This window comes from Tigriopus californicus, chromosome 3 (assembly GCF_007210705.1).
Source record: "Tigriopus californicus strain San Diego chromosome 3, Tcal_SD_v2.1, whole genome shotgun sequence".
NCBI lineage: Eukaryota > Metazoa > Arthropoda > Copepoda > Harpacticoida > Harpacticidae > Tigriopus > Tigriopus californicus.
This window is the reverse complement of record NC_081442.1, coordinates 4,096,005-4,121,553: the sequence shown is the minus strand read 5'-3', so window position 1 is coordinate 4,121,553 and position 25,549 is coordinate 4,096,005. Positions and strand designations below refer to the sequence as shown.

Below are 25,549 nucleotides of genomic sequence, written 5' to 3'. Positions count from 1 at the left end.
ACCGACTCAGCGAACAATACATAAGGATAACTCCCCCCCCCCCCCCGGCCCATGCCACTCTTCGACCTGTCCCAAGCCCCAGAGGATCCTCACATCAATATCACGGAAGACAATCTCCTTAGAGCAATAGGTTCACTAAGCCGATCAAGCTCGTCCAGACCTGATGGCATAACTGGCCTTTCTCAAAGAATGTGCACACGAGTTAGTACCACTTGTGACCATTTAAATCGAAAAGTCCGTCAACTTCGGGGGTTTTCCTGACTCGCTAAAGATGGGTCACATCACTCCCATCTTCGAAGGTGGGGATCGCTCCGTCCCAAACAGCCACCGTTCCATCTCATTGCCATCAAATTTGGCCAAGTGTATGAGAGAGTGATTAAAGAATTCTATTGTACCATCTACTCCAAAATGGCCAAATCCCAAGCCATCAACATGGTTTCTTTTCTAATATGAGTACAACTACCCAGTTTATTAAACACTTGGAACATGTGAGAGAATTAGTGACAAACTAAAAAAAATGATATCGTGGACGTCATCTACCTGGACTTTGCAAAGGACTCCGATAAGGTGGACCATGGCATCCTTTTGCATAGGCGCGATAACCTTAATAACCCCAAGAGTCTATTAAGAAGGATCAAGTCATTCCTCACAAAAGGAAACCGAGGGTTAAAGTGGGCCATCTCCTCAGTGACCCAGTTGAGTTCACCTCGGGCATTCCACAGGGCACAATTCTCGGACCAATACTCGGACCTTTACATCCCTCACTTTACCTGGCCTGGTGAAGAATTGCATGATCTCTTCTTATGCTGATGACACCAACCTCATCATCGGTAGAGATGACCAAGATTGTTCCCTTCTTCAAAAGGACCTCTATACTGCTGTTTATACAAGTGGGTCGACGAGAGCAACATGAAACTAAATGGATTCAAATTCTTATGGCTCATCGGCTTTCCCTCCTCATTGCATTGGCATTGAGGGAGCTAATATGAAAGTTTAACCTAGGTGTTACTCTTCAGGATGATGAAAAATTCAATTTCACCTCAACGAGATGGTAGCTAAACCTGCTCAGATGGCAGGATGAGCATTGGACACCTTCAAAACTAGGGATAAGTTGGCTATGGTTACCACCTACCAATCAATGGTAGAACCCCATCTCGATAACGCCTCATTGATTTGGAGTTCATATCTAATTGGCGAGTTGAACAAAATGGAGAGTATACTCCGGCACTTCACTCGACAAATCACAGGAATTTTGGGTAAACATTCCTACTGGGATCGACTTCAACATCTACACCTACCTGTATTGGGACATTGAAGTAGCAAGTTTTGAGATGTCCCTCGTACTTTTGCAACTTAATAGTTCATCGTTAAGTGATTCAATTCGATATCCAATTCATTTATTCCTTTGGTTTATGTAGCATTGAAAATTAACAAGCTGTCACAGTTTTACTCATTAATATGCTTAAAAATACTTTTTAAAGCCGAAAAAAACTGTTTTTAGACTTAATTTTCTCACGTTAAGATTTCCTATTTTTAAAAAAGACTTTTTGAAACATTTTTCTTCGTTGTTTTGGTCTAACATGGCGCGTTGTATCGTGTTTTCTTTAATACCTTTACTGTTTTGAAAAGTACCCCAATGACCTTCCAATTTTTATGCAGATACCCTAAGACCGTTGCTACTGAAAGGAGTCAATGTTTGCTAAGGAGACAGGAACGGTATGCCGCACTACTTACTTTGAAGTTCATCCATGAGCTGTCCTATAACACGGGCATTACTTTCGTCCACTGAAATAATAAACGTGTCAAATGTATTCAACCCATTGAAACTAACAAAAATGCAGCTATGAATTCAATCATGCGCCATTCGTTTTTTAAAAGAGGCCCGAGACTCTTCAACAAATTGCCTGCCTCCCTGCAGGTCATCTATGTTGGTAAAAAATCCCCTTCCCAAATTCAAAGAAGACCTGAATAACTTCCTCCAAACCATTTCAGACCAACCCTCGATACTTGGGTATCATCGATCAGCAAACTCAAACTCGATTCCTGATCAGATTTCCTTTCGAGTGATTGTGTCATCACGTTTTTGTGCTTTGAATCCATGCAAGACATCTGTCTGTGTACAATAAATAAATTATTATTATTATAAATTGGGTGTTTCCTAGTACGTAAAGCTCGATTAGGTGTGCCTTTCTTTTTTTTTTGTTTAAGAGTCCAAACATGCTTTGACACGGCCACACTGGACCTAAAATGTAGGGCTTAATCTATGTAGTTTTGAAATCATGGAACAGTCCACTCCCAAAGTTCATTGTAGACGAGACATACGAGTACATTTACACGGTATGAGATCCCCTTCATCTTCTGATTTCCCACACTATTATCAGTCAACTAGGTTCTCTAGGACGAAGATTTGGCCTCGGCATAAGCATGAAATTGGTAGCGTTAGCGTGCGTTTTTATTCCTTGATTGCTCGTTTCTCGTTCAACCGATCCTAAAATAGAAACCTCAGATCGGTCGTAGAACTAGTTTTAACTTAACGACTAATGACCCTTTCGACTGTTGGTAAACCCACACACGTATCCTCCAAGCCATGACTTGGGTGATATAAAGTTTGGCACCCAAAATACCAAGATGATCAAGTACAAAATGACAGGTAGCTAACCAGTTTCGTGATGAAATATGGATATAAAATGCTTAAAAATACAATCATGAAATGATTTGGGAATATTTTTTTCTATTGGCATATTATCTTGACACTTAAACATCTTCCTAGGAAGGTTGAAAAGAAAACTAGTGATTGATTGATTACTCGGTAGTTTATATCATTTTGAACTCATCAAGCAACACGTCACATTTTGAAATATTTATAACGATGAAACACAGCAACTAATTGAACAATATTTCAACAATAAGATGCCCAAGCTTGCCCATGAGTATATGGTACAGTATGCACGGCACATGTGGTATTGTGGTTATAACAATACGATATTCGCTATCTTGATTTCAACAAAATACCTATAAGCGTGGAAACATTTATTTTGATCCAAGTAATTTTCAAAAAGTCAAATCAATCAATACCCTCAATGGGCACGACATAGTTTTGTAGGCAAGATATGTGTTATGTTTTACAAAATATCCCTTGAATTCATGAAAGAGATATTCTTAGTATAACAAAGGCACATAATTGAGGGGATTGACTGAATGTAATGAACTAAAAGTACAAGAGAATCGTCAAAAGCACTAAAAGATTGAGATTGGTTTCCATTAAAAGATTTGCTATAATCACATACTTATCAAGCTGAAAACTTAACATAATATAAACAGCTAAATGAGAAAGCGTTAGCTCAATATCCAATGAATAGTTTTCTGATTGTTTCTAGTTCATTTTTAGGAATAGAATTTTCAATCTGAGCCATGAAATGCCAAGATATGTTTTGGTTTTCTTAAAGGAGCTTGACAAGTAAAGACTTTGAATATATAAAAGTTTTACAAATTAAATATCTAATCCATAAAGATACGACATAAAAGTCGAAAAAAGGGCACTAGTTCTTGTCTCTTCCGCAACAAGTAAAACGAGTAAAGCTGGCGGGTCGAATATTAAACCTCAGCCACCACCGACCTGGCACATTTATGATATTTGGCAATGATAAGATTAACTTCGGTGGACTGAGTCTAATAACGATGTTCCAGAGGAGGCGAAAACGGTGCCTTGGAGCATATGTATCCGATCAAAGTCGACCCACCATTTCTTATTGGTGTTCGCATTCGGATCGAGACCATTGTCGACAGCAACTCCTAACGTATCGTGTTTTCCCATGGCCGATGAGGAATTATCTGAGAGGCAATTTAAGTTTTCAACAAGACAAAGCGGAGCCTCTCCCTGGTAGAAATTATCGACTCAAGGACTTGTGGCCATACATCCTCACCGACTCAAACTCTCTTAATCATTAGTTTCGGTGGCTTGTGAAGAAAGTGATGTCCATCAAAACATTTTTTTTCTTTGGGCAGCATAGAATAAACTATGAACGGCTTTTGATGGATTTCGACGTCGATTACAAGATTTACAAGATTACAATGGCTGACAAACACATTAAAGAAAAAAATTGGAAAAAGATCATGTTTAAATCTTCCGTTTTTTGAACTTCCTAGTTATAGTCCCTGAGGAGTTATAAGTTGATGTTTTCCATAAAAGTGATTACTTCTGATCGTTGGTCAAGATCTTGGATAAAAAAATTGTGGAAAAACGCTAAGTGCAACAGTTATTCATTCCGACTCTGAACAGTGCTCTTTCGAATTGAGGAATGTCTTATTTTTTGGGTAACTAAATGACTATAATTTGCGAAGCTTCCACGCTATCTGTTGCATAAAATTAACCTAGTTGGTTCTACGGCAACTTGACCATTTGTTATTCGGTTCGCTTACAAGAAGTCGTTACGTGATAGATTCCGCCAAGACGGTGATCCCGTTTTCCAAGCGCTCTGACTCGTACCCTCAGACACAACTTTCATGGTTGTCCTTCTTTACAACTCAAGGGCCAAAAGAGGAAGCCACATGAGATAATTGCCCCCCCCCCCTCATGTACTCAGGAATCACGAGGTCAACGTTAACAGATCAAGTTCTGGCTGGGAAGCTTTGGGTTTACATGCTATTGGGGAATGGGGCCGGGTTAGTCGGTTCAAAATTATTCCGCGGGGCTGGAATTTTTCCCAACGAGTTTGACATTTGGCCACTTCATCTCCACTTTCAGTTTCTCCGGTGTCTGTTGGTTTTCGATTGCTTTGGTGTTAACATGGCTCTTCTCTACGCTCCTGGAGGTACGGTATATTCTGACTTCGATCTGAACCTGATTCTTCTAGTATTCTTGAAGCTTTTCAATGACAAAATCCCTTTGTCGGACTCATATAACTATACGACAGTGCGGGGAAAAAATATTTTCTATATTAATACAAACTGTCCCAAAGCTGCGTTGGATTGATAATCCTTATCAAATGAAAAATATTTGCTTGGGTAACCGAGATTAAGCGATGCTTGTTTATCAACTTATTCAGATGTGATAACATTTGAAACTGAGGCTCCAAAATGAGAACAGAAGAGTTTGAAATGAAATTTACAGCGCTTACCGCAAATAGACCCGTTTTGCAATATTTGTATTGAACTGACTAACTACCGTCAATTGATTTCATTCCCTACAAGACATTCTGATATTCGATACATTCAAATACTTTCATGGCAACTCGAGATCAGAATAATCAACCAATTTGTACTTTACCCGGTTGTCGAATCTATTACCTTTTCGATTTAAAACTGGGGTCTACCCCCGTTGATGAATAACACAAAATATGCAACAAGTGAAATCGTCCACTTGATTGAATTGAAAGCATCTGTGACGCCATATTGTAGTATTTACTGCCCATTGTTCGCTAGTTCCTGAGCAAAAATGCGGTCTGCTTTCGTCCCACAACTTGAGAACTTCATCTACCTGATTACCGGGTGGTGCTACTTTGCTATCCCCTCTCACCTCAGTTACCAAGTGAAAAGCGGGTCTTTCATTAGTGTCGTTTTTTTTCTCGAAAAGGAAAAATGAAACTCGAAGGCCAATATCCATTTGCTTAGAGCATGTAGGTCGTAGTAAAATTGAAGGTGGATTCAATTGTCGTTAGATGCCCCGGTAAGATTTAATCCCATAGACAAACCTGATATAAGCGCTAATTTTGACCTCACTTAAGATTCATTTACAACCTCCAGGGTTTCATATATGCCCTAACTGATAATTTCCATCTATTATGGCCCGTTCTCTATCTATTCACAACTTCAATTCAAATACAAGATGATTGACTTTGACAATCCAGGAAGGTGAAGATTTCACTCGTTTTCGCTCTCTACAAGTTAAAACAGCCTTTGGTTCATGTTCTACGTGGCATGGATGTTCCTGATTTTTATTCATACAACTGCAATTTGTTTGCAAGTCCATCTAGCGTCATCGATTGCACTCAAGAAACTTGCTCAGGAGGAAACTTCATTAGCAGAATAAAACAAAAGCCAATAGGAATTCTTCAAGCTAGGACGTGAAACGAAGCAAGCCCTTCCCTGTTGGATGTCTAAAATTTTGAATTTGCATTTGTGTGGACTGCGTAACCCAAATGTGTTTCCATAAATAATTTCAACTTTGCGTCATTTGTTTGAAAAGCGATCGCGATTTACCTTTCAAAGTGCTATTTTTACCAAGTAACTCGGTTAAAAGCTAAATTTAGCAGGATATCGGACGAAATTGTGATTTAATTTCATTTCGTGTGGTCATGGGATGGCTAAGCTAACATTGGTGTTCACCCATTCTAGAATTTAAACTATATACCTTCAATGCCTTAAGAAGCAATGTTTTTGTGTTCTTGGGTTTATGTACTGAGCTAGGGCGAGGTCCTAAGGGCTTGAATTTAGCTTGGAGAAAAAAGGGAGATCAAACTTGCTGCATTTCTTAGGTTTATTTTCGTTTTTCTGCCTCATTGGCCTAATTAGATTCATCCGCCACTATTTGTAGCTAAGCTTGACCCTTAGATGACTGAATAGCATCGCAGATACAACGCCGCCGCTCCCAGATTCTCCGGTTTTTTTTATGGAAGCCGATTTTCATAGAGAAAATTTTGGCTCTTATCATCTCAAACGAAACCAAACAGCACTGGGAAACCTTTTTCATGCGTGGCTTGAAAGTGAGATTCCAGTACCTAGTGGACAAACAGTAGATTTTGACGAATATTTGGCTTTAGATTGTGTCAAGTCGAAATGACAACTTGAAAATCCCGTATTACAACACAAAACCGAGTATTCATTGGACGTCACTCTCTATGGGTGAAGGTCATTCAAGTTCGGGTTTCAAAAAGTCGGCTTGGCCAGCACATTTAACTGGCTTACCTTTCCATGCTCTATTCTTTGACTTTCTTGGACTTCATTTTTAACTCAATGATATGAAAAGCCGAAATATTCAAAGGTGTCTTGAACATATAATGTTTCTTTAAATCTAATTTATTAACTTCATGCCAAAAAAAGCAACATTTATTGAAGAAATCGCTATTCTGTCAAACTTTTCCAGCACGTTTGGCGGCGCCTAGTACCTCCGGGATACAGTTGCCGACGGCTAGAGCTACAAATAGAGAAATAACGCTCCAAATATAATCAAATCCACGCTTTCAGTGAAATTAATTTTAGCTTTCGAGACCGGTTACTACCTGATCCTAGAGAAAATGATTTATGATGGAATTTATTTTCTCGTCCATGATTATGTGACTTTCCTCTTTTAGATTTCCAAGCTCCGTATCACAATGATCTATACCATCATCAACGACCATGGAAGCAGCCGTTTGAAAGCAGTCCTTCATTTACACCATCGTTCAAAGAACCCTTCGGCGCTCAAACTCCTGCCCAAAACCGTCAAGGGTTGATTCAAGTCATTGCTCCAGTAAGGCCCCGAGGTTTTCTTCAGCTTTCTAACACATTCTGAATCGAACCTCGCCCATTCCCGTAGATTGGTTTGTTGATTACTTTGGCCGTGACCATTCTTGTGGGCTTGTACAGCAACTTTGTGAACGAGCAGAATAATAACAGATTTCTGGAAGCAGAAGCTCAGTCCAACAATGCAATCCCACCAGTCATAACAACAGGCTTGGTTATGCCGACAGGCCCTCAATGTGAGTATATCCTAACTGACTATTTGCCATTGGATGATCCAAAGGGAATAACAAACAAATATTGAAATTTCGCTCCCCATACGAAGTCGAAGGATAAGAGACTTTAAGATTTCGTATTTTTTTCAATTCATGCTCAATTGACAAAGAGCATTCTCAGATGTACGTATCAACGTGGCAACATCCACATTCAATGATGTTTTATGTTAAATTCCATGCGACATAATTATTTCAAATAATATCAGTTAGAAAATGCTCATCAAGTGGCAAAAAATTAGTCACATGCTTGCCAAATCTCTTAAGCAATATTTTTCCGTCGGGTTTTTCTATGGATGACTCTTCAAACAAGGGTTTGTCTGTGAGGCTGAAATGAAAACAGGTTTCTTGCCCTTTAAAACTCAGGATGTTCAATCTTTCGTTAAGAAATGTCAACTATCTGAAAAAGGCAAAAAGCAGCTTTGTCAAAGTTAAAAAGAAGTGGTTAATCTGCAATGGTCTTTTCGTAATTGAGTCCAAGTACAATAGGCTATAACATGGCATGCAACCAACATTTACCACAGCACACTCTTCAACAAATTCCAACTATTTAGCACTTGATGAGACCCTTTAAACCAAACCAGAAAAAAATTGTCCCTACAAAAAAAACATAAAATCATTGGTATAACCCATTACCGGTATGTATTTTCGAAACGATGCAACCAAGGGTGGAAGCGAGGCTGTCCTAAATGGTACGATAAAAATCCTTGGCTTTCATCTGGATGGAGGGAACAGGTTTTGTGAAGAAAACCTAGTGTCAGTGATTCAGAGGTCATGTGAAAAGTAATGAAAAAGGTTCAGATCAAGGAGCTTTTTGTTCGTAACTTGTTACTTTTTGTGTGGGATCATTTGTATAGTCTTTGTTCGTGGAAAGTTGTAATCGTTCTCACGGAAGTGATTACTACTATAGCACTAATATTCAGTTTACGTTTTTCGAACAAGTTTCAAATTTTGACCAAAGACAACTTAGAAGCCACTTGACCAGAGTGGCACGATACAGGCATTTTGGAAATCTTAGACTCTTTAAGTAACCAACTCGTTCTATACTGGGGCAAATAATCAAACCTACCCGACGAGCCGGACGAATAAATCTGGGGAAATCAAACTCATTGCTCATTTCTTCTAACGTTACTCTCATTGGATTACAATTACTCTTGGCGTCATACAAAACTATTTTAAACACAGAAAAACGTTTTTCTACGCTTTGTGATGACCTTAAAACCTTGGTTTAACATGGTCACTTTGATTTTGAACGGTTTTGAGTTCTTGACTTGGGCCACCAAAATATGGACGGGAGTGCTAAAGACGAGAATGGAGTCCTTCTTCAAGCTATTGAAACTATTATGTGCATGTGTTTTGCATTTCAGCTCATCAAACGAACAGTCCTCTCAAAAGTCAGATATCGTTGCACAAAATGAATAAGTCGTATACCTCTGATTCCATATGAGGGCTAGCTCATTCATTTTTGTGTAAAAATATAATTCTGCATAACCTTTGAAGTTCTTGTTAGATTGAGCTGAAACCTATAATTCGTAGTTTTAGCTCCACAAGGCCAGTTTCATTTAAACAGAATGTAACATTTTGAAAAGAAATGGAAATGATAGTTCTTGATCTTAACGTCCTCGTCTATTGGGTCTGGGATGAAAGCAGATTTCAATGTACAAATCAGGTTAGATTTACGTTCTTTGGAATTCATTGGCGAACGATACAGACTTGAACCATTGTACATGATGTAACAACATGATCAAATCAAAAAAAGGCAAATTTATCCTTTCTTTGTTGAAAACGTAAATAGAGCACGAACAAAATGCTGATGCAGTAAAGCAGTGAGGAGAATGTGACATGTAGCACAAAACTTGCCTTCTAAATCAACCCCCACAGAAGAGACGTGGCGACACAATTAGTGCAGTTTCCTAGCAAGGATTTTTTTTGCCTTTAAACTTGCAACCACAATAAATCAAACAAAGAACCAATCTGATTCCGGACATGACAAACGCCCATGAAAAAAAACTAGACCGAGTGATGGTTAGTTGCGCAGGTTGGGCAATGATAAATATCCCACTGGTTCAACCTACAATGCGTATCCGTGTTTCCTAATAAGTTCATTGAAGGACAATGAAACGGAAACCGTTTCAGAAAAAGTGTCTATTACTTCTTAGCCTCCATACCCTGAACATATTTCACCTGAACACTTAACCAAGTCGAATACGACAAATATCGCTCTTTACACAACTTTTCGTCAAGGAGTGAGGCAAAAATTCAAGTTTCAAGCTAGCAATTTCATCACTCAATGATGCGTTTGGAGCAATTTAATCTGGCCAAGAAAGTTTCCTGTTAACGCTAGACACGTCGAGTCTAAAGAAGTTCAAGTCACCTCACCTGTCAAGCTCATTGATGAACTTCGGATTACAGCCCCCTTCGCACGAAGAGAATCGGGAAATGTACTGTGCGGTTTGTACTCAATTTCAGAGACCTGTTCCTGACGTCAGACCATAAAGCAAGCAAGGTCAAGAGTATGATGCACTGCGTATAAACCTGGGAAACAAGAGTGTTAACCAAAGGAGTGGCAAGTTTATCTATTTTTCTTTATTTGCAGACTTCCTTACTGCTACTGGGAATGGAATCCCCAGCATTTCAGAATGAAAAAAGTATTTATTTTATTGAACTTTATATTCATGTCATCTTAAATCCACCCCTGAATTAGAGTTGGCAGACATGGCTAGCCCTTAAATATAAGGTTAAAGAGGAATTTTGATCAAAAAAGTGTCCAAATCTGACTTGAGGGATGCTACTGAATTAACACAAAGTCCCTTCGAATATTTAAGGGCAGCACATTAAACGATGAAGAAGCTCAAGAAAGAAGAGATTTGGACTTCATTGTTCGAACAAGCCTGGATTCACGAGGGCTTGAAGGTGCTCTCAAAAGACACATTAAGACCCTATGATCACTAGAATTGACCCTAAAACTTGGGCTGGGACATATTTCATGAATATTTCTCAAAAAGTACTGTATTAGATACCTTTTGTACCTGCTCTGATCATTGTACAACGCCACTTCTTTAATCTCTCCCAATATGAGAGCTCTCTCATTTCTGTGATGTTTCTAGTGAAACATCTTTGGACTTGTTTGACCTTTTGCAGACCTGCTGAACTCATTGGAGCCCAAATGGGTGAAGCATATTCAAAATGTGGCTAAGAAATCGCTTTGTATGACGTTAGCATTGTGATACTATCTGGACTTAAACATGTGATATATTCATCTACACATTAGAAAAGATTTGCCAACTTTCAACTGAATAACCTCATAGAACTTTCCATTATTTTGGAGCACTACACCTATATCCTTCATTTGAAAGACTTTTTTGGTGGCATGGGTAGCCCTTAGTGACAAAAGATCAAAAGAAAATCAAATGGAAAATGAAGAAAGCTTACGGAGTAAATGAGGTCCAAAGCCATTTAACCTCTTCCCGTCGGACTTGAGGTGAGTCTTTGTTAGATCTGACCCTCCCTTGTAAATTTATTATCATTTAGATAAGCATTTGTCCAACATCCTTGACCAACCCGATGTTCAGGGGCTTCATAGATCTGCTAATATGAATTCGTTGGTAGGCCAAGAGTTTTATTATTGTACTTGACCATTTCATATTATAGTTTGCTTTTAATCAATCAGACATGACATTTTTTACATTGAATCGGTTACAAAATCCGTAAAATCTTAGCTACAAAAAAAAAATCAGCTCCACTAGTTCTGATCCACCGTTATTGAAGTAAGTTGTAACAAGTACAAGAACCTTGCCGTTGCCTTTCTTTGCCTTTCTTTGCCTTCTTTTCAATGGTTCCATGGTCTGCGCCCTCGCCCACATGCAAAGCGTAGGGGTTTCCCATCAAGCTTAATCAACGACCAAAACCCAATGCAATAGAGTAGACAAGGGGAGATCTGAACGAAATTTCAACGGCTTTAGGCGACTCTCGATTCTCGAAAGAGTTTGATTTGACCGAAGAGGAAGGAGGGAATGAAAACCAGTCGCAACGAGAAACCCCCATGAAAGTCATGAAAGGAGTGCAATTACGAAGCGGTGGAGTTTGACTAACAATTACGAGTGAAGCATGAATTTCAGAAATGATTCAGGGTCTATGCGTTGTTCGACCTTTGGCCTCGCAAACACAAAAGAACGGGGGACCAAACGATTCCTTCTTTTTCGTAAGATGAGAATTGTTAAGCAGATTGACAGACATATTGAGCGCTCCGGAATGACCAAGGTCTGTGAAAATGATGAGAGGTGTTGGCTTTATAAAGACGTTGCTTTCTTCCAACGGATCTCTAAAAAGAATGTTTGAACTGTACTGCCAAATGTAAGAGCCCATAAATGTGGTTGTTATTCATTGTTTCTCGTTTTGGCAATTATCTCACCTAATTCATTTTTCATCCAGTCCAAATATTTTTCCTTTTCAACTATATTTAGCCCGAATCAGTATGAAGAAAATCCGTTTAGCAAAAGTCTCTACAAAGGAAGGTCTCCATTAGATATTTCAAAAAGAGTGCTTTTCCATGACAGTTTTACAATTGATTTTTTTTTTTCATTTTCCGTACTTCGCAATCATTTTTTGCCCTAACAATAACAATTTCTGTTCAATTTAATTGAAAATTGAGAGTTTACTCTAAAGCAAAATCAAAATCCTTTAGTATTGATCAAGGAATGATGAAATTCTTTGACGCATTATTTTAGTTATCTTAGCACCTTTGAAGGAAAAAGAAGAGGGAAGGACAGTTCATTGAAATGTGAATTAGGCCAATTTGTTGTAGGTTCACATTCATGTTTATCTTTTTAGTAACGAGGTTGGACTTGCAAGCTGTTCCTCTCAATGAACTGACAATCTTGGAAGGGTTGGAAGTAACCATAGAACCAGTCGCTCGTCAAACGTCCACGACAATAATGGGCGAAACGGATGCGGAAGGAAAATATGCTGCTGCGGTAAGCATGGGATGATTTTTAGTCATTTTGAAGTGAAGTGTTAGTTTTGCTTTAAACAATCAGTGCCAGAGATGGTAATAATGTGATGAGTGAAAAGCGAGCTTCTTTGACAAGCCACAACATATCACAATTAAACTCGGCCTGGTTGGATTTATCATTTCAGGTACAAGTTGGTGTTCCTATTACGGTGACTTTGAGTGGGCAAGGATTGATTACCATCGAAAAAACGATCGTTCCCTTAGCCCAGAATCCACCTGTTATAATGCTGGCTTCTAAACCCTTGGAAGAGGTAAATTGAGCACTCAAAAGGCCAAGGCCATGAGCTAAACACAAACCTAAAAAAATAAAAGCTAATTTTCCACAGTTATGAAATCGAATTTACAATATTTAAAAAAGAGATCACCGGGGAGGACAAATTCAGTTTGTAAGGAACGTTGCGAGTGTGTGTAATCGAGGTACTTGTGAATTCACCACCTGAGCTATCTCCGTTATCCCTCGATGTAAACGAGGGTCATGTGACTTCAAAGACGAAATACAGCGCATCGTCTCTGAATTGAAACATCTGAATTTACTTCAAGAGAAACGTGCTTTTTTACTTTCAGGGAGAGGTGGTTGCAATGCTCACGTGGACAGATGCTATCCTAGACTTCGATATCGCTGCCATAACCTCTGAGTGTTGTTTGCTGAACTTTGCCGAAACCTCTTGCTTAAGGTAGCTGCATTTTATGATCGATCTCCTCAGCTTCTAACTTAACTGTATACCTACCAATTAAATCTAGACCGCATTAAATGACATGGTTTTCACTTCCAAGCAAAAATTACAGACCATTGACAGTTTGAATGTGCAAAGGAGCTCAACCTAGGCCCCCTTTCTAAATCCTTTAGCTCGGGTGTTAAGAGGATAGCGAGCATCTATATGAAATAGTTGTTTCTGGGTTCTTTGAATGAAGGTATGCCTTAGTAGTAAACCTGCAGTCGACGAGTAAAAGTTGCTCGGCGACTACTCCTCAACCACGAAAGGAGTACATTTAAGTATGTATCAAGTATTAAACCCAAGCCGGTCGTACCCTATGTATGCCTAACAATGGATGTAAACCAATGGTTACGGCCTAACTTTAGTTACAGAATCCTCCAGCAAATCTGATAATTCTCATTTATCCAAAAAGTTAACTTCTTTCCACGTGAATTTGCTGTTAGAAAAATATTTTTTGCCCCTTTATGTTTGTCCAAAACTACCACGTTTATCGCAAACTATTGATTTGGCCAAACAATATTGCAATACATGTCAAGATTGGAAGGCAAAATAGCAAATTTGATTTACATTTTGAAAAGTATTCAATTGCATCATCATTCTGGTAACCCAAAATAGTGCTCACTTTTCCGTTAAGTTATAATGTAAAGATGCCATTTTAGATTACAATTCAATGTCCGTTTTTGAACTGGTCGAATTTCCAAAAGTCTTAAAAACGGATCCTTCATTAGCACACATGAAGTTAATATAAGTATTCTGTTATGCCTCCCAGGACCAGCATTTGTTATTGCTTTCATTTTCAGCCCCTCATTGAGGCAGCCCAGGTCGTCTACCATAGCTGCTGAATTAACTCAAGACACCATTTTGGATATTGGAGTAGAAATCCTGACCTTTTCTGGCGTTACTGCAGCAGACACCCTTACGATCTTCGCTAACAACAACCAGGAGTAAGTATAGAAACACAATTTCAACATCATTCGAGATCAAGATATACTTCCCGTTTATTGCTCATTACTTTGCCTTTTTTCAACTCAAACGCCCTCAAAAGCTTACAGTATTATTGATGATGCGCCATGTGTTGAAGTGAATATCAAATTTTGTGATTCCATCAGATTATATAGTTCAGCATCAAACATTCCAAGAAAGCTTGCCGCATCATTTCTTAAAACGCAATCCTGACACAAAGGTTTCAGCGTGACACAATTTGAATTGTAATCCAAATCAAGATGAATTCAATTATTTGCGGATTACCTTATCGCTACTCTGAATGGATTTCCCAGTAGATCAACGCGGAAAAGAATGTTTATTTTACTTCACTTTTATTTTCATATATTATATAATCGACCAACGAATTAGAGTTGGCGGATCTGGCTAGCCCTTGAATGTAGGGTTGATCAGGAATTTTAGTCAAAAACTTGTCCAAGTCTGACTTAAATCTTGCTACTGGATCAACAATACCTACATACTCCCTACGAATATTTAAGGGCAGCAAATTGGACAATGGAGAAGCCCAGAAAGAAAATAGGTGGACCTCATTGTTCCAACTAGCCTGGATTGACGAGGGTTTGAGCTACCTTTTGAGACTACATAGCAGCACACGGTGTTCAAAAATCCCTATCAAGTTTTCAGAGAAATTCCCAAACATATCTTGGCATTTTTCTACCGATATTCTAAGTTATTCCCTTTGGTTTTCTGCGGCAGAAAAATGCCAAGATGTATTTGGGAATTTCCGTCAAAACTTAAAGTTTTTACCACTGAGCAATTACAAGGGGCACGGGTTTGTGTCGTTGCGTCAGACTTTGCCGCCTTTCGCATTCATCCCATTCCATTTCAGCCATTTCAAATGTGATTGTTAAGGCAGATATGACCTGGTTTTGATCAACTTGTTTCATATCAAAGTCAGCAATTTCATTTATGAACAATTCATAGACATTTTTCATCAACTATCTTTTTCTTTCATCTCACCAAAAGACGATTTACTTCGATAACACAGTATCTTGAATCTTTAGAGACCCTGAAATAGGATCCAGTGGTGCCATTGTAACCGTACTTATCGGTGACAAAGCCGTTTCCACCAATATTCCAACAAGTGATCCAAATCCAGTGAGCTTGTAAGAAGTCAGATTTTAATGTCTCTTTGACTTAACATTAAAGTTGACGCTGTATCCCGTGTTCTTTCAGGTTTTGGATTGCGGGTGAGATCCAGATGATGCACTTTGTTCCTACGGTCAGTGAATCGCTCAAGACCATCGACTTTGGAACCTGTCAAACAATTATCGATCAAAATTTTGGTGGTATCTAAAGACATGTTGTTTGGGAGCTAAGATTCGAATGGATCTATTGTCCAATTATTTCACCGTATCGGTCCAAAATCTATTGTCAAGCCTTGGTTGAAAACGTGCCTTTGGCAAGTCCATATCAAATTTTTATAGGCCATTATCAATCCATTATCTACAGTAGTTGTGAGTCTGATGTTTAGCAATACAACTGAAAATTTTCAAATGCTGCAGTTACTTTGTGTTCCTTTTTTTCCCACGGACTTTTTCCAATAGTTTCAGGTCAAGTCCGCAGTACTATCAAAATAAGAGATAAATGGGTTTCTTGGGCTCTCAATGGGCAAAGCATATTCAAGATGGGATCTGCACAGTAGAGTTGTTAGGTGTAACCTCAACTTCTTTCAAATTATGTATACGTATTCTTTTCCATTGATAAGAAGCCCCCAGGTCTTAACAACTTGACAGTAAACAATGCCAAAGTAGGACTAAACCGTGAGGTAAATCCAACTTGACGAGGGTTTACCCATTTTTAACTGGACAATTTCGTTGAGTTTGGCATTCTTCGAGGGGCTTACTCACTAATACTTCGTGGATGGTATCTGCTGCTTATCATTATCTTCAATATCTGCTAGTAGAAAAATTTGGCCAAATGCTCACTGCGCGAAATTTCATTCCAGGGCAGGTTATTTTCAGCAACCCAAAAATAGAGCCGGTATAGCATAGTAGAATTTGGGCGGTTCTGAAAAAAGCTAATTTTGTAGCATAATGAGGCCTAAGACATGTTTTTGATAGTCAAATATTAGAAGAAAAAAAACAAAAAATGGAAGCATTGTTCTCAACAGAAAAAGATTAGCTCTGACATAAACACAAAATATAATGATTACGGTTTACATGACACAATAACGCTAATTTGAACACAATATTAACTTCCAATTTTGCAGCACCTGAGACTTCATTACGTATATGGCTATACCGGAGAACAATGATCATTTTATTGACAGACTTTATGCTCAAGTTTATAAGATGCTGGGAAACGCATTTCTAAAAATCTTGTTCATATCCTAGATTGTCCAATTGAAGACCGTATTTTTTGCTTGTCTTGTAAATTAGACATCAAATGAATTGCCTATTCACATACAAAATAAAGGTAGGAGTTAAACTTTACATAGTTTACCTTTGAATGTCTCAGTGTCCATTGTCTGTAGCTACAGGAAAGATGACTGCATTGTTGAAGACATGGAAACACTGCAAATGGCAACTGTGTTTTGGCCCAATTTAAGGTAGGTTTCTAGTCCAGGGTAGAGGTGGATATAGTGGCAATCGAACGCCTAGTCGCCCTAATGATATGGTAGCTGGGTGAATTTTCACAAACGATTCCCGAATCCGGGAATATATTTTAACGAAAATGACCGCAGGGGTATAAAGTGTGAGGTGGGGGTGCAGTCTATTCATAATGAAACTAGGCTAATCAAAGCAATAAAATTTTCGTTTATTCTATAAAGAGCCCCTGGACTATATAATCTTTTACCCATCTGCCTTTGACAATTCTACATTTTAGATGATCCAATGCCATCTTTTAAAGAAGACATCGATAAGTTTTTAGACACAATTCCAGACCAGCCTTACGTACAAGGATCAATCTCAATCTGCCAATTCTAATTCATTGCAGGATCAGATATTTTACCGTGCTTGACCTTGCCCTCTATCCAGTGGGCAATTCACGTCTTTAGATTTTTACCGGGAATTCCACCCCCTTTATAGGCGTAAAATCGTTTGAAAAAAAATGCCAAGAACAAAAGGTTTTTCACAAAAGTTTTGTTGAGTGACTCTCCTCAGCTGAAGTGCAAAAATCCTTCAAACCTGATTGTTGAAGAACATTAGACCTGCATTCGCTCCGAGTGTATTGACTGGAGTGTCAATTCACAATCTCAAATGAATCAGGTAATTGCAATCTCTGTGTCCATTATAATTGACCAAGCTATCTTTATTCAAATCATCAATAGCTATCAAAGCTACCAAGCGGCTAAAACATTTTTTTCAAATTGTTTTAACTCGTTTTACAAATAACAAGGAAACTCTTTAACTGCATTGAATGATAACTTTATTTTTGGGGGGATCAAATGCCGGATTATTTTTGTAGATTCTAAATCGAACCATAGGGCCAAAAACAGGGCATAAATAGTCGTACCCATAACAGGGCGCCATCTAGGGAGAAAGTTTTCACTGTACGGTTCAATTGCACCACAGGTTGTCATAGGCAACGACAACGTCAAACTTTTGTGTCAAGGTGCATTCCGTCTCTTTTAGTCTCGCAGTCTTAAAAACGAGGTAGTGAGGATCGGTGTAGGCTTGATTCAAGATGAAAATGAATATCTTTAACATCCAGGATAAAAAACGGACGGACATAAAGGAAAATGCATTTCTTGGCGACGCAAAGAACCCATGATTACCTCAGAGTTCAAGCTTAGGTCAATTTCTGTAGGAGACGAGAAATACCATTTGACAGGGTGCTTTATCATTTCTGATCGTCGACATAAAAAAATATCAGGCGAGATGAAGTTCTCTATCAGTTTGAATGCATGTATGGAGAATAAGTGCTGACTATGGTTCATGGAGTTCGAAAGATTTCCCCTTTTTCTGAAAGGCACTAACCACCAAACAAGAATGGTACCAAACAAAAATAACTTCGAAAATTAATTATCTTTGGCAGTTTAGGTACACAAGAAAATGCCCAACACATTGCCACTGCACCCACCAAGACTTGTTTCCACTACAAAATCCATTGTAAATTGACAGGCACCTGTGAGAGCAGACGGTACAGACACAGTTGGGTAAAGGTAAGTGATGAAACTCTTGGTTATTGCAGAGAAGAGAATAAGCCAGATTGAACAGATCTTTTGTCAGCTCCCGTCGTTGATGGCATTTGGCCTGGAGCCGGACAAAGGTGCGTGACCGCCAATACTTCGAAGGTTCCTTGAACCCAGAAATGGACAAAACTCGATTACATGCCAACACAAATATTGTAAAAAAACTGATCCAATGAGGCATTTTCGCAATAAATACTCTAATACTTGAAAGAAAAAAAACGAATTCGTCGTTCAAAAGCAAAGTCTTTTTTAATTGAAAAAGACTCGGAAAACATTTAATGAAAAGATAAAATGTTGGTTTTACTTATCTTGCCCTTTTGGGTCATTTTTTGAAACGCCGGTAATGTTTAAACAAATTTCCAAAAAAGGCGATTTTTTTTTCATTGAAAAAGTCCTGAAATTCGGCGTTTTCTATCAACATAGTAATCGATGAACCTTGATATTGATGTCTGGCATCAAAGTACTGAAATTGTTTTTTTTTTTCGTACTTGGAGGGTGAACTTTTTGTGGAGCCTTTTGACTTGGGAATTTCAACCCGGCCTACAGTACTGCATCTTCTGTATCCTGTTCTTAACTCCTTTCATGTGAAGATATTGGATAACCAACGGTATGCCAAAAATTCCTTCATATCAATTTGCATTTTTTGTTTTTTTGTCTTTTATTTAGCAATTAAGTCAACATGTTTCTCAAAAAAGGAAAAAACAACCACATTTTGCAATGTGTACATGTTTTTAGGAAGGCTCGTGCCTGTCAAAATATGCACAAAACTATCTTTATGTTACATCTGCAGGGCTGATTTTGGTTATGGAGGCAAATCATTGGGCCAGCACTATTTGTCAGAGAAAACAGATAAGTCAAAATGCTACATTTATGTCTCGATATTTCAGAAGTGGTGCATTTCCCAAGAAACATTTCGCTTTTTCCACAACCAAAATACGAATGGTGTTCAATTCAGATAGTCAGATATGATAACTGGGCTTAATAATGGACTCTTCAAGGTTCCGTCAAAAGCTCATTCCTTAATTGCAGAGCGAAGCAAAAGAGTGCATCTGTCTAAACCTTCCCATTTGAGTCGCCCACAGCAACAGGTCTATCCCGACACTTTGAAATACGTTAGCCCATCAACTTTAAGTTAGCAATAAGAGGTTGAGGTTTTGATTCATTAGCCTTCGAAATCAGCCTCAGCCTACTTTGTACTGATGAGAAAAGTGCAAGTAGCAAGTAATCACAGACACCCAAGTTGTACTTGTTTAGAAGCAAAGCTAGGCCAAGCACTAGAACTTGTGCAAGCTTAACCCAAGCAAAGACTCGCTGCTAAACTAGGGGCCCCATATAATTAGCTCAAGAAAACCGCAAAATGGGGATTTCTTTTTTTCGTGACTGAAGTCAGATTGCCAGAAACAAACCAAACTTTGAACCATAAGTACGTTGCAGCGTCGCTGTCGGTGCACATTACTGTTAGTCCTGCACAAGTTGGTTTAATTTGCCCTGGTAGAAATATTGCCCTGACGTAAATTTGGCCACACTATTTTCCCCTTAAGTGTTTCTGTACAAACCCAAGTTAGGGCAAGTTTCTACTTGGGAAAGTTAAGCACCGGAATACTTGCCCTGTCAGTGCTTGCTTCATATCAGTGCTACTTTGACGACAAATTGGCCAATCCATGAGGGTCAAATTCCAAGATACGCGAAAACTGATTCATGTCAGGACGTTTTATCTGAAGAGTCGTTGCAATGGCTCATCAAACTAGAGTCATTTGTAATCGCGATTCTTTAGAGATTCTGAAAAACTCAAGTCATTTTCAAAAGTCTCTTGACGAATCATTATAAATGATTTGAAGCAAACTTAATATGACTTGTGAGTCATTACTAAGGAGGGCCAAATTGTATAGGAAGAATTTTTCTCACTAAATCCCACTTTTTTGCACATTTACACTTTTCTCCTTAATTTGCTCCTTTTCACTTTTTTGCATATTTGGCCTAAAGTGGTTGTTTGGCTGAATTTAGCGCATTCTTGTCGTTAGAATTTGTTCTTTTTGCTGCCCCCAAAATAGATATGGAAAAACCTGAATTTTGAACATTTGACGTCAATCATGAATTTGTTAGGGCCAAAAGGAGTTTACCCGATCATTGTCACGGGTGCCACACCATCATAGAGAAGCAAGTGAAAACAGTTATGAAAAGTGCCATTTTCAAGTCTTTAAAACGAAAAACCAATATCATTTCTTCTGCAATTAGACCAATGGCGCGGATCTACCACTGGAAGAAGGATAAATAAGTAAGGGAACCATTCCATGATTTCATTCAAAACAAATTCATGTCAATTTTGTCCAAAGTTAAGGCAAAACTTGGCTTTTTTAGAAAATGCGTTTTTTCAATAGGAACTCCCTTAAAAAGGTTTTTTTATGTGTCTTCACTGTTGATTTTGATTGCACATTTTGTTACATTTTCGACTATTTCTGCACCCTTTTGTAGTTTTGCCCATCTCTAATTACTACTTTTGTCAACGCTTATGATTGTGTTCAAATTCGTCCAGTTTTTTGGTTTTTTTTCCCTTGAGTACTTAGTGTGGCTATTTAACCAAAGCTCATTTTTCAAACCAAAATTAACATAACAGAGATCCGAGAGTCAACTTTTTAAGCAAAGATTTGCGGTTCATTTTCAATCCACTTTGATGCGGAAAGACTCGTAGCACTTCAGCCCGGGTCTTTGCTTCAGCGACCAGAGACCCTTGAGGCTCGAGTCTTTGCTTTAGGACTCGCTTATGTATAACCCTAATGCTGATATGCTGAAAGAACCCCTGGCCTAAGACACCGATTCAAGGGTACCTTTCGTACCTTTTGAGAGCACAATGCATGCAAAATCATTCGCACGTAATCGTTGACTGGCGTACATGACGAAATTGCATCTGCCTCATGATTTCCACGGTCAGTTGCATTCTAACCTCTGAAGTTGTGATTCGAGTGAACATGGCGTTGGCAAATGCTTTCGGAGGTAACTCAAAACTTTTCTCTTCTGTTTGATTCTTTGTAATATTCGGATTAGATTTTGAGTAAAGTTTATTATTAAAGCTTATTTATATTAATGTTTTGGTAAAGACCTAAATTAGCAACTCTTGCTCTCATTTCGCAAATTCTGAAATAGTACTTAGAGCTTTAGATATCTGTTCCAGCCTCGAACATGGCAATCAAGCGACAAACGAATAGAAATAGTACGAGTTGGAAAATAAGGTATGAAAGTCGTCAAAATAGTTTGTTTCTTTCAGTTGTGATCTTTAGCCAAACTAAATCACGGAATTGCTGAATTAGGTTATTAAAAGATAAAAATGTTGTGATTTATGTTGTGATCTAAGTTCAATCGCTTCAGCAAATTTTTCGCACATTTTTTTTTTCATAAATATTTTGCTCATTGGGCTGCTTGAAGCACTTTTCATGTTTCTTGTACTTTAACGAAAAACGAAATCGCAGTGTAAACTCATACTTACAACAGAATCAAAAGATTCCAAATTTACAAGAAGAAAAGTATTCATTTGTTTCAATAAATTCATCTTTCAGTTTTTCTGATGACACAAAAGTGCCCGCGTAATATTTGAAATTGCAAAGGTCACCATTTCTTTCTGAAATGGCGAAAGGGAATGAACAATTCTAGGTTTTAGGTTATCTTAAAGTACGAATTGCAAAAAAAAGCATTTTACTCCAAAATGGCCAAACTAAGTTCAGTCTTAACTTAGCCTACGGAGATGGTTTGTTCTTTCCCTCCCCTTGTTGTTGGATCAGTGAAAATTCACTTCAAATAGTCATTGCAAAGATGCAGAAGGCCAGGACGCCAATAACATTGAAAAACCATCGAAATTGGTCAGTGGGTTGTAGAATGGGTAAACATTTGACCAGTAGTCTTTAAGGTCTTCAGGACACTGGTTGAGTGTTATTTGATGAAAAAATGAAGACAGAAATGTCTTTTTCAAGCGAAAATGTAATGCATCTGATACAGGCTGATTTAAGTCAGACATGGTGGACAAATTCTTGACTAAAATTCATGATCAACCTTATGTTTAACTGCAAGCCAAAACTGCCAGCTGATTCCCATTAACATTAAGAAAGTCCTCAAAAATAAAAATGTGGTCAGTCAATAAGTCAGCAAGGGTGTTTTTCAAACACCACGAAAGATGAACTTCATCAAGAAATTTTACCTCTTAATGAAGTTGGGAGAACGAGAGTAATTTGTTTTCTGGAAAGCAATAGCAAGGTAAAGAGCAAAAACGACGATGAAATATATTTTCAATTCCTTGTCGCCTTTACATTTGCGACATATGTCAGTTCGACGTACGTATATTTCTCTGTCACAGTTTACTAAAGTGTGCCCTTTAGACGAACAAGCAAGGTTCAAAAGCTCAACCGTGGTGAAGCCATCGATTTTGAAGTCTTGCCACGGCCTTGTTGTTACAATGCAATTGATAGTCAAGAGGGGAACAATCTGGAAAAAAGGCGGTCTCCCCCTTCGTCTCAGACTACTTGTCCTCAAGGAGATTGTTATTGTGTATTTCACCCCGAACTTTCCTCCCCAATCCCTCTCCCCAACCCATTATCGTCACTCTAAAGGTTCATGATTTAGTTGACGAAGGCACTGGAACACTTTTCTAATTTTGGGGATAAGTGTCTCGACTTAAAAAAAAAGCAGCAAGACGTTCTTGTTTTACCACCATGACAGCCCCAAAAAATCAATGTTTGTGATTGGTCGATTGTCATAGCGTGAAATCGGCATATTATTTTTCAATTTGAAAATCTGACTCGTCATCCCCAAAGAAAACTTGAAATTCAATGCGTATTACTTGCATCTCCCTAATGTTTTTCAAGTTCAGGTTTGAAAAGCATGGTCAGTTACGGTATCTTTAAATCAATTGCCTGGCCATACCTCCTTGTTAGAAGAGAAACTTCTCTTCAAACTTGATGGGTTGAAAAGTTCAACGCTATGACGATGCCTTTACCATATCATGAACCACTGGATGGAATACATGGACGTGCAGGGAGCTTTTTGGACTGGGATGTGGGTCTACTAGATTTAACAATTTAGAAGTGAGCAAACGCATTGCATTTGCCTTCAAGTGAGACTGGCCCCCAGGTCATTGCCAATCCCTTTTTCAAATTTCAGCTCCATAGAAAGATAGGGTCAGACAATATATAGAAGGGTACAAAATGAATGGTTCTTCTAATCAATTAGGACACAAGGGCTAACCCATTCATTCTGTGCAGAGTGATCTAGTGACCTCCAAGAGGGATTTTAATATTGCTGTTTGATTGAAGTGAAAATTGAAGCATGCAGTTTTTGTGACCTGGAATCAATGTCATGCATATTTTGTATTTTATGTATAAATAGATCGACAGATTTATTTCAGGAACACTTTGATCATGATTGGACAATGTCGGCATCTGATCTTTGAGTTAACGTCTTAAAATATCAACAATTTCATTAGTATGTAATTCCTCAGGTTCTGGGTAAGCAAAAGCTTGTTTTCACCACGACCTGGCCAAGTTAAAGACGACATCGATAGTCAATAATGTCACAGAAGCCAAGCTGCAACACAATATAACGTGAGTTGGAAGAAATACAAAATGAAATTGAGAGACTGGAAGGAAATCATATCGGTTCGAATTAATCAGAAAAGAGGGGACCAAGACAAAAATTAGAAAGAAAAACATGACAAACAGAGAAAAAACATCTATCTACTAGAAACTGCGAAACACTTCAGGAATGGGAGAAAAATGAATAAGTTTGGAATCTTATTTGGTGCATGAAGATTTTTGATGAGATCGAGCGGCGAATAATCGTCATGAAAAAGAAAATTAAAAACCGTTTCTAAGGATTTTTGTTGGCATACATAACAATTATTGAATTTGCAAGGAGCAATGGAGTACTTCTGTATGAGATGATCTCTTATTGCTTGGGTGAATTTTATCCTTGTTAGACCGATATCTGGGGGGTTGAAATTATTCCACTCGTTGGGAAAAACAAAGTTCGGTAGTCTTTGTAAAAATCCCGACTTACAAATTGGAGTAATTGAGCTCCAACCAACTCTCACCTCACACATTATACCCCTACGGTCATTCTTGTTAAAATTTCCTCCCGGATTCGAGCAACGCTTGTGAATGCATTTAAAAACCATGTAAAATAAGATCTCTTTCATATCTTCGTTGAGTATTATAATGCCCAGACTGTTTTAGCCTCTCCCAAGAGGAGAGGTTACGCATGTCGTACATACTTCGTGTAAAACTTCGTTGGACCTTGTCTATTCGTTGATGTCCAGCAGAGCTTATTGGTGCCCAAACAAGAGATCCATAATCCACATGGGGTTGAACAATAGATTTGAAGAAAGTCAACATAGTCGTGGAATCACGGGATTAAAATGTTCAGTGTATTCAACTGCATGTCTGAAAAGCCATCGTCACCTTGACTTCAATGTGCACATCAAATTTACCCATATCCTAAATAATCATCCCCATGTAATGTCTTGACCTCGCATAGCGCGGGGGGAAATGCAAACTATTGCATTCGTCAGCTGGTGCTTAAATTTTGGTGGACCCGTGCATTTTCAGTGGCAAGCGTGGCCGGATTTTGAGGGAGTTTGTCACTGAATGCATTGGTTGAAGACCTGGCGATTGTAGTTCGTTATTACTAGGTTCCGACAAAATATGCTGGATTTTTGGCTCAAATATGTCATTTTCATGTTGCTTAAAATAACCCAAATGCGTTGATTTTATATTAACCAAAAACGTTTCGGATTTTTGTTTCTGTCCCGTTTATTTTTCCTAGCATAAAAACTAAGGCCGGACAAAACTTGCAGATAAATATGGTCTTTATTGACAGCAAATTTGTATAAAAAATCAAACAAAGTTATACAAAAATTTGCGAATAAGCTTTCCAAAACATAGGCACCAACACGTTTGAGGTGGGGGTGGTATTCCATTTCAAGCAACACATA

General features: G+C 38.4%; 2 protein-coding genes across 2 annotated transcripts in view; both read left to right on the top strand.

Moving 5' to 3' along the window:
- The first annotated feature begins 4,646 nt into the window (after nt 1-4,646).
- On the top strand, nt 4,647-15,926 carry LOC131878436 (uncharacterized). Its single transcript, XM_059224411.1, has 9 exons — nt 4,647-4,811; nt 7,290-7,447; nt 7,514-7,676; nt 12,540-12,682; nt 12,846-12,971; nt 13,285-13,394; nt 14,237-14,380; nt 15,443-15,544; nt 15,615-15,926. Exons 1-9 carry the CDS (start codon nt 4,787-4,789, stop codon nt 15,733-15,735), a joined length of 1,092 nt encoding a protein of 363 aa, XP_059080394.1. The 5' UTR covers nt 4,647-4,786; the 3' UTR covers nt 15,736-15,926.
- A 5,512-nt stretch (nt 15,927-21,438) lies between these two features.
- Nucleotides 21,439-25,549, top strand: part of LOC131878434 (uncharacterized) — an 11,105-nt gene continuing 6,994 nt past the window's right edge. Inside the window, exon 1 of the mRNA XM_059224409.1 lies at nt 21,439-21,567. Within this exon, the coding sequence (XP_059080392.1) occupies nt 21,489-21,567 (79 nt within the window). The 5' untranslated portion in view covers nt 21,439-21,488. The remainder of the gene's footprint in view (nt 21,568-25,549) is intronic.

Excerpts from the sequence above, each read along its gene's own strand:
- LOC131878436 (XM_059224411.1), top strand. The coding sequence starts at position 4,787 with ATGGCTCTTCTCTACGCTCCTGGAG. Across the intron at positions 7,448-7,513 it reads TGATTCAAGTCATTGCTCCA|ATTGGTTTGTTGATTACTTT; the intron begins GTAAGGCCCCGA and ends CCATTCCCGTAG. Across the intron at positions 12,683-12,845 it reads AAGGAAAATATGCTGCTGCG|GTACAAGTTGGTGTTCCTAT; the intron begins GTAAGCATGGGA and ends TTATCATTTCAG.